The sequence below is a fragment of the Biomphalaria glabrata genome, chromosome 17 (assembly GCF_947242115.1).
Source record: "Biomphalaria glabrata chromosome 17, xgBioGlab47.1, whole genome shotgun sequence".
In the NCBI taxonomy this organism is placed as follows: domain Eukaryota; kingdom Metazoa; phylum Mollusca; class Gastropoda; family Planorbidae; genus Biomphalaria; species Biomphalaria glabrata.
The window spans coordinates 9,330,082-9,339,341 of NC_074727.1; the positions used below are offsets into that span (position 1 = coordinate 9,330,082).

General features: G+C 36.3%; 1 protein-coding gene across 3 annotated transcripts in view; it reads left to right on the top strand.

Moving 5' to 3' along the window:
* The first annotated feature begins 4,447 nt into the window (after window positions 1-4,447).
* The window catches only part of LOC106063636 (uncharacterized), an 8,113-nt gene continuing 3,300 nt past the window's right edge, over window positions 4,448-9,260 (top strand). Inside the window, exons 1-3 of one of the 3 annotated variants that reach the window (XM_056015957.1) lie at window positions 4,448-4,521; window positions 5,302-5,411; window positions 5,861-5,962. In XM_056015957.1, coding sequence (XP_055871932.1) covers window positions 5,349-5,411; window positions 5,861-5,962 — 165 coding nt within the window. In that variant the 5' untranslated portion in view covers window positions 4,448-4,521; window positions 5,302-5,348. Of the gene's footprint in view, window positions 4,522-5,023; window positions 5,212-5,301; window positions 5,412-5,860; window positions 5,963-9,260 lie in introns of those variants that run through there. The other 2 variants (XM_056015958.1, XM_056015956.1) reach the window with 2 other exon arrangements.

Below are 9,260 nucleotides of genomic sequence, written 5' to 3' on the forward strand. Positions count from 1 at the left end.
TTCACCCGAATACCTAGAGCCGTTATAAAGGGCCTGAACACTGACCTACAACTTCACAAACTGTGGGCAGTTGAAACCAATAGCTCGTTGCTACGTCGTACTGACCTGTAATCTACTGAGCTGCTTTTTAATTATTTATCTTAATGAAGTAATTTTTTAGCAAAGTTCTTCTAATTTGTCATTTTTATTTTTTTTAAATTTTGATTAAAAAATAATTACAGAAAAGTTAGTGTTTTTAGTAAAGGCATGCCTTTCTAGTTAATAGCTAGATCTACAATGATCCAAAACAAATTCGATACAGATTAATGAAATTATTATTTCTAGACCAATAATAGTAGATGTCATGAAGAAACAATGGAAGTTAAGACGTTTTGGACCATGAAAACAAAAAATGTTGTTTGTTTACGATTGGTGAATGAGGTCCATTCCTTCTAGCGTCTCTATTCGTGTCTTATTTCCTGTCTTATTCTGTCTACTTTTATAGTCCTGAGATTACTACACGAATAACTATCAAATATGTATCATAACATTAGGCCTACCAATGACTAAGTTTCTAAAATATAATAAATAATTTAATCTTATTTCAGGACAAAAAATAAGCCGCCTACACTCGCATCCGCTGCTTCATCCTTAGACTCTACTTCAACATTTGAATTCATTATGTTACTTCACCAGCTGCAAACACGTTTTCGTGAGCAGAACAGTTATATCTGTATTGTGTTGGGCTATATCATGTTGTATTTGATAATATTAGAACTAAAATATGAATAAAAGTAAGCTGCCATTGTAAAAGCATTTCTGGTTTAATACAATAAAAGCAATCTCTTTCATTTTTTAACAATTCTTTTAACTGCATGTAATGTTTTACATTGTGTGACGTCATTATCAGTAACAGTGAACGCCTTTTTGTTTAGTTTTAGATATTTGGAAAAAAAAAAGGGGGGGGGTGAGTTTCACGTTTACTGCCATTTTTTGTTTGTTTGGCTTAATGTGTTGTGATGTCTAGCCAAACATTATTTTTCGGCTTTTTTGGGCTATTTAATATAAATGTCTTTTAATTAATTAATGCATTGCTACCGAGTGAGGGTTTTGTGTGCAAAAGTTTATGACTATTGGTTGAGACAGCAAAAAAAAATAAAAAAGCCAAACATACAAGCGACATACAAGCGACATACAAGCGACATACAAGAGACATACAAGCGACATACAAGAGACATACAAGAGACATACAAGCGACATACAAGAGACACACAAGAGACATACAAGAGACATTCAAGAGACATACAAGAGACATACAAGCGACATACAAGAGACATACAAGACACATACAAGCGACATACAAGCGACATACAAGAGACATACAAGACACATACAAGCGGCATACAAGAGACATACAAGCGACATACAATAGACATACAAGAGACATACAAGAGACATACAAGAGACATACAAGCGACATACAAGAGACATACAAGAGACATACAAGCGACATACAAGAGACATACAAGCGACATACAAGAGACATACAAGAGACATTCAAGAGACATACAAGAGACATACAAGCGACATACAAGAGACATACAAGAGACATACAAGCGACATACAAGAGACATACAAGGTAAAAGGCCTGAACAAAGAATATTGCTACTTAAGTTTCCAACAACTTAACAGTCCGAAAGAATGTTTGTGAGTCAAACATTGAACTTATGTGTGTCACACTTTGGCCTTACCATTCGCCAAGAGTAGTCACACAGGGTTTAGTGTTATTGCTCACATGCCATTAAGGACTTATCTCCCCATTAAAGTAGTACATTTTCTGTATACTAACAAAATTAACTAATTAGTTTTCGGGGATGGGGGGGGGGGTTGTAGATTCATGTGTTGTGAACGAGCATAAGCTCAGATGCAAAATTTGATGCCAATTTTACTCTTTCTCTCCGTAATTATTTACCACATTCTGGTGGAATCAACGCTGGTATCGTCAGTTAGGAGAGAAAGAGTTAATCATTAGAAGTGGTCGAAAAATCTGTTTAAAAAAATATAAAGAAAAAAGAAAGAAACAGAGTGACTTACGATAATCGTTGTAAAACAGCAACTCCGACACATGTATTGAACACATGTATTGAACATATCTATTGAACAACTCCAGATAATTCTTTGGAAGCGCAACAATAATAGCCAAAAGAAATATCAAATTTTTTACTGAATATTAATGTCTACTTCATGAAGCTGGGGGGTTGGTCTTTCTGATTTGATTGATTTCTGATAAAGTGCTTTGTCATTTAAAAGAAGTCTTTACACAATAAAGTCAAGTTCATGATTTTACGGGCATGTGAAGTGAAATGGGTTAAATAAAATGGATCTAAATTATATTGGAAAATAATATAAGAAAAGAAGTGTATTGCGACATTGTTCAAATTTCCATTCGGTCAGAAAGAATGCCGGAAAGCAGATAACAGCTGAAAAAGCAAAAATCATTCCTCTCTTTCTCTCTCTCCCTCCTTCCCTCTTTCTCTCTCTTTCTCTCTCTCCCTCGCTCTCTCTCTCTTTCTCTCTCTCCCTCGCTCTCTCACTTTCTCTCTCTCCCTACTTCCCTCTTTCTCTCTCTCTATCTCATTTTTTTGTCCTACGCCAGTTGTTAGAATCTTTTAATTGAGAACCTAAGTCTAGTCTAATATTTTAGAAGTGCATATCTCAAAACAACTCTGGAGCCTATCTTTCTTTATAATGAAATATCAGACTTGTAGAAAACAATGGGAAAAACATGATGGCTTTTCTTTTTACATGGGCCATTCTAATGTTCTTATTTAATAGCCTGATCTTTGCACTGTAGTCCAATCTTTTCTGGGGACATTTTTGAGGAGAGGACAGAAATGGGAGAGTGCTGTCCTTAGGCGTTCATTTAAACACAATTCTTCTTAAGCTTGGATTCGAACTCAATCCCTTTGGAAAGTTAGAAAATAGGTTAACGTAACTTAAATCATATATTCTTTATCTGAAACACGTTATTTATATTGTGGTAATTCTAAGTTTAACAATTCGGAGAAAGGGAATAAGTTGTTTTTTTTCCACTCGTTTTTTCCCGTTCGCCGGTGACATGGTTTCCAAGGAGAAAGAACATAACATCTTGACGTTAAGTCATTGGCTAGACTGCCACCAGAGCTTGGTCCGTCCCGCAAGCAGGAACAAGAAAGCGTCTATCGCCCTAGGCCTAAACAGTCCAGCAAGGTGAAAGTGCTCTGTGGGGTCGTCAGAACGGGGAAGGTGCCTGAAACAATGGAATTGTCTTTAATGGGGAGTGGTAGATAATACTGGTGCGTTGGGAGGGCACCCGTTCCTGGGGCAACCAGAGAGTTAACCGCCTCTAGACATCAAACGTTTGTTTCAGGCTTGTAAACAACGTTAACTCAAACGCATCTTGTTATGTTACGGATTAAATGTTATCTTATGGATTAAATGTTATTTTACGGATTAAATGTTATGTTACGGATTAAATGTTATGTTACGGATTAAATGTTATGTTACGGATTAAATGTTATGTTACGGATTAAATGTTATGTTACGGATTAAATGTTATGTTATGGATTAAATGTTATGTTACGGATTAAATGTTATATATAATATTATATATTATATCTTATGTTATGTTACAGAAATAGTGCTTAAGTAATGGCTCTAACGTAAGATGCCACTTGGCACAATGGCGGATCTAGAAGATTTTAGTGGAGGGAGTTTTTTATCGACGGGTATATGGATGATGGAAGCGCGGTGGTTAAGTGGTAAAGAGTTTGGCTTCTGAACCGGAGGTCCCGGGTTCGAAACCTGGTGAGGACTAGGATTTTAAATTATGGGCGCCTCTGAGTCAACTTAGCTCTAATGGGTACATGACATTAGGGAAAAATAAAAGGTCGTTGTGCTGGCCACATGACACCCTCGTTAACTGTGGGCCCAGAAACAGATCTACCCTATAGATAACAAGATCTGAAAGGGAACTTTTTAAACTTTACTTTATATGGATGATATGAGACAATCTGTATTAATCTGAAGATCTTCTTGACCACGAAGGCTCTGATGGCCTTCAGGATTCTTTTATCAGATATATTGATATATCAAGAATTGTTAAAAACCTACCATCCCGTCATCGCTTGAAGAGTCCTTAGTGTCGCTAAGCAACTTTAAAGATGCTAAGGAAGAACGCTGTAGCAATAGCGAGAGAGATATAAACGCTTGTCTGACTCTAACAGACATAGGACGGTGTAAACAATGCAATATATGTACACAATCTTTATATCTCTGGCTAGAAACACAACAACTATTTAGCATAAGTACAAGTCTTCATTGATAAATCTTTAGGTGGCAAGATTTAGCGTGGACAGTTTATGTAAATGAAGACGCTGTTTAGAGAGTAACCCTACATGTATGACGTCATTACTTAGCTATGTAAGAGGCAAGGTGAAGTCTGATGTAACTCAAACATGCTAATAACATATTCCTGATTTTTTTTTTTGAGTAGACATTTCGGTAATGCTAACTTTGTTTTAGAAATTAATTTTATTTAGTACATTTGTAAACATATCGTTTTCTGTTGTTAGTATGTACTGTTGTTGAAGTCACCTATACAATTAGAAAAAGATTATTCTTACTGAAATGGATTTGAATAAGGAGTTGTAACTGTCATAACAGACATATATTTTATTTCTTTGTTCAAAAGACTTTTTTAACAATTCCTAATTGTACCTTGTTTTGTATTGCCAATCTCTCATTGTTTATAAGTCTAATTTCTGAAACATGTAGATTAGAATTGGTTAATTAATTTCAACTTTTTGAAAAGTATTAAGTTACTGGATAATATTTTATCACGGGATGAAGGTTTAATATAAATGTAATACCTTAATATATAACCACATGACGAAAATGTTCATTTGTATTCAAAATTGGTGCTAGAGATGCATTGAACAGAGTTTTTCTAAGAACTACAGGAGAAGATGTTCCTTTATTATAGTTTCATGAATGCATGAATGTCAGACAAGGCCGTTTAAGTCGTAACCGTTAATTAATTTAATTAATGGTTTCTGTAATCAAACAGTACCTGGACTTACATTACACCTCCCTCGCCTATTATGTTCATGGACTTTCATTCTGTATCTGTGCAAGTAGAGAAGTTACATTTTTATCCAATATTTGCCGTATAGATTGTAGGGTCTAACAGAGGTACGTCATTTCCTTTACTTTATAACACATCATTAGTTTTTCTCTTTAACGTTTATTTAAATACATATTACATTTATTTCAATATCGCAGAAAGGGTTTCCTAAAAAAAAAACAAGGGCAACAACCTGGAGCTTGACATGTTGTTACAAATTATTTTCCTCGCTTGCTTCTTCAGCTTCACCCCTGTCTACTCACAATGGGTAAGTAATCTCCCTTCGTCGACCACTGTATGATAGTTGAACTTCAGTGTATACCGTTTCGTTAGAGATAACTTTCTAGATGTAGATCTACTTACTATTCATGAAATTATTTTAATTCATATAAAGCACACAGAGGAAGTTTTGCTATTACATTACATGAATATATCAAATCGTTTGTAGTTTTCATGTGGAGACCAAGGCAATCAGGTTCAAATCCTTAAATGTCTGACAAATTAACTTAGTGCCACAATCATTTTGAGTTGTATTGAAGTGGCAAATTTTGAGAGACTGAAAAAAAAATCAATAACAACAAAAAAAAAAAAAAAAAAAAAAAATCTGCCATGTAGTAAGCCTGTTGACAAATCTTTAACACCTATTCCATTGACCTTTTGATTGACCTTTAGCCTCTACTTGTTATAGACCTTTTTTTCCTCCGTGTTTTTCCCCAGTGTTCCAGGAAGTACAGGGAATGTTCCAGAATGTCTCCTTGCTGTTCTGGTTTAGATATACTTATTTGCTTACCAGCCACCAACAACAAATCATACTGTTATGTAAGTTGTTAATCTAATCTACAGGATAGTGTAGACCAGCGGTTCTCAACCTTTTAAGCTCGGCGACCCCTTTTTACAATCTCCCACTCTTCCGCGACCCCCACCCACCCACACACACTTACACAGCAATAGAAGAATTGATAAAAACAATCCATTTATCGATGGTCTTAGGCGACCCCTGGCAAATCGGTAATCGACCCCAAAGGGGGTCGCGACCCACAGGTTGAGAACCCCTGGTGTAGACTAATATAGTATCGTATAGTATTTCATAGCATTGTATAATATAGTAATTCAAAGACATTGGAAACTCGCAGCTATTTCTCTGCAACATTTTTAGGACAGAAATATCTTTGTAAATAACTAACAAAATCATAAAGACAGACATTGTCGTAATTTCTTTATTTTCATTACTTCGGACCTTGGCCTGTTCAGCTTTTCTTCTTTCAAATCCTTGTCTCAGTTATACTAACTCTCTTTAGCTTTGCTTCTTAGTCGGACACAAATATGACTAAATGGTTGAATGACAAATAAGTATATATATATAAAATGGGCGTAGCCAGGATGTTTTTTCGGGAAGGGTTTGGGGAGCCCCCCCCCCCCCCCGGAAAAAAATTATATATATATATATATATATATATGTGTGTGTGTGTGTGTGTGTGTGTGTGTGTGTGTACATAATTAATCTTTATTACATCTGACCCTTTCGGAAGACGTTTATTGTTCATTGTAGACTCCCCGCCCTTGCTAGCAAGAGGGTCTGGGGGAGTTCGAGAGCTCCCCCAGCGCGGGGCGAAGCCCCGCCGCCGGGCACTATTTCTGGTATTGAAAGCCAACGAAATGCTTATTCTGAGGTATCTACAGTGCATTATCTTGCTATTAAAAAGTTTTATTTCAAAAACCTAATGTGCTATTATTACTGACTTAGACCCTCTCGCGCCGTTCGGCGCATTTTCCGGCAAGCTGTTTCCGCAACTCTTATTTTGCTTAATTCATTTTGTGTGAGAACATGTCCCGCAAAACCTCATGCGACGCTCTGTCACAACCTTACTAGGGATTCGACTCCCAGTTCGGCATATGATTTCTTTGATTTAGACCCGATCTCTATGACTGACTCCTAAAATCTGTCTTAGCCATCTTTGTTGAGATACATTTAATGATTTTCAATTTCGGCAGAAGACTATTCACACTTTATTAATGGAGCTCAAGCCACTGGTAGAAATTTGTAACCTTTCTTGAATACGCTCTTGGAATTACATGCCTTTATTTCGCTTTAGATTTTATATCGAAAAGGAAAGTTATTTCTTCAAATCATCTGTTGAGGGGTTTTAAACTAAGAAATCTCTGGAGTTTTTTTTTTGTTTTGTTTTTAATTCAAAACCCCATTTAGCTACGATCATAGAATTTGCTGACTATAGTTTGCTTTAAAATAATATTGAAGAGAGAGGTTTTCAACTCTAAACGCTCTGTAGGGGAATTTTAAACTCAAAACCATCTGGAGGGGTTTTAAACTTTAAAGAAAAAGCCATCTGGAGGAGGGGGATTTACACTCAAAACCCCTACACTCATAGATTTTATAGTTTGGAGGGGGGGGTTGAAACTCAAAACCCCTTTGGCTACGCTCATAGAATTTTGAGTGTGTAATTTGCTTTTTTTATTTTGAAGATGGGGTTTATCGTAAATTTTGGAGGGGGTTTTAAAATCAAAATCTTCCTCAACTGTGCTGTTGGAATTTGGGGATTGTTGTTTCCTTTTTTTTGTTTTGTTTTATAGAAGAGGGGGATTTAACTGTGGTAGGGGGTTTAAAATTCAAAACCCCCTGTAGGGGGTTTTAAACTCAAAGCCCCCTGGTAGAGGGATTTGTATCTCAAAACCCCCTGATAGGGGTTTTTTAAATCTCAAACCCCCTAGTAGAGGGATTTGTATCTCAAAACCCCCTGATAGGGGTTTTTTAAATCTCAAAACTCCCTGGTAGGGGGATTTAAACTCAAAACCCCCTGGTAGAGGGTTTTTAACTCAAAACTGCCTCGGCTGTGCTGTGGTAAGTGATGATTTAGTATTAAAATCTCACCTAAAATAAACAAAATGAAAGCAAAAATCAGTCACTTAATTCCGTTCCCCCCCCCCCGCAGAGGGGGGGGGGGATTTCATTTCGGGGGGGGGGTTGAACCCCAAGAACCCCCCCCTGGCTACGCCCATGATATATATATATATATCCCCAATGGCACTACAAGCCATGGAGGGGGCCCAGGCCTGTTCTAGTGTGTTGTGAATATTATATGCTGTATCGGTTGTCGTTCTTATGTTTACAGGTGCTTTGTAACTCGTCCGTGAGAATGTGTTCACGAAATGTGTGTTGTGTAGTCATTCAGTGTATTAAAGCCATACTAAGTGGACTTGGTTTTCAACTCTGTTGTTATCATTCTGTTCATAACATAGTGCATCTCTCCTTCTGGTATATCTTGGGCTTTATGTCTTAATTCCCGGACTCTTAGCTGTTGTAGAACTGCCTATATGTCATCGAGACGCCGTAATCATGGCCTGCCTTTCGGGCGCCTGCCTTTTGGGCGCCAGGCTTTTTAGTTTTGCGGTGAACAATCTTTGACAAACATTTTCCTTTGTTCTCTGACATTCTTTGGAGGTGGCCAGCCCAATGTAATCTGTTCCTTTTTAATTCCGCAACTCGGAAGGGATCTTCTTATAGCTGGAATATTTCTTGATTGGTGCGAGTCTCCCATTCGGTTTCATCATTTGTCTAAGTGTCCTTTGCCCAGTAGTTCGCAGATTATTTGCTGTTTTTGTCAGCGTTCATGGTTTCATTTTTCTAATGTGTCTACATACATTAATTTAAAGAATGTATCTCATGTACATTATTACATTTAACTCCTTTAATTTGTATTGGTTTGTATTTAACTTTATCATTGTGTGAAATAAATAAATTACTTGTAAAACGTAAAAAAAAATAATCATCGAATCAAAATGTTAATGCTGAATAATCGAAATTTCCATTTTAAATGGCATTAGTTATTAATTGACCACAATCTATTAAACATTAAGATTTCAAAACTTAATTTCAGAAATCTTACTACACAGACTAGCTAGGGAAAACATAAACTGCAGAAAATGACTACATTTTGGGATAAGATCATACCGATATGCCAGAGCAACTCAACATTTTAAGTTAATACAAATTACTCTTCTGTCATATTTTCATTCGTGAATTTTAAGACTCAATAAAATTTTTAATGCTCAATTCTTCCGTAAAAAATTAGGCCTAAAAATGTTTTTCAATGGACCTCAT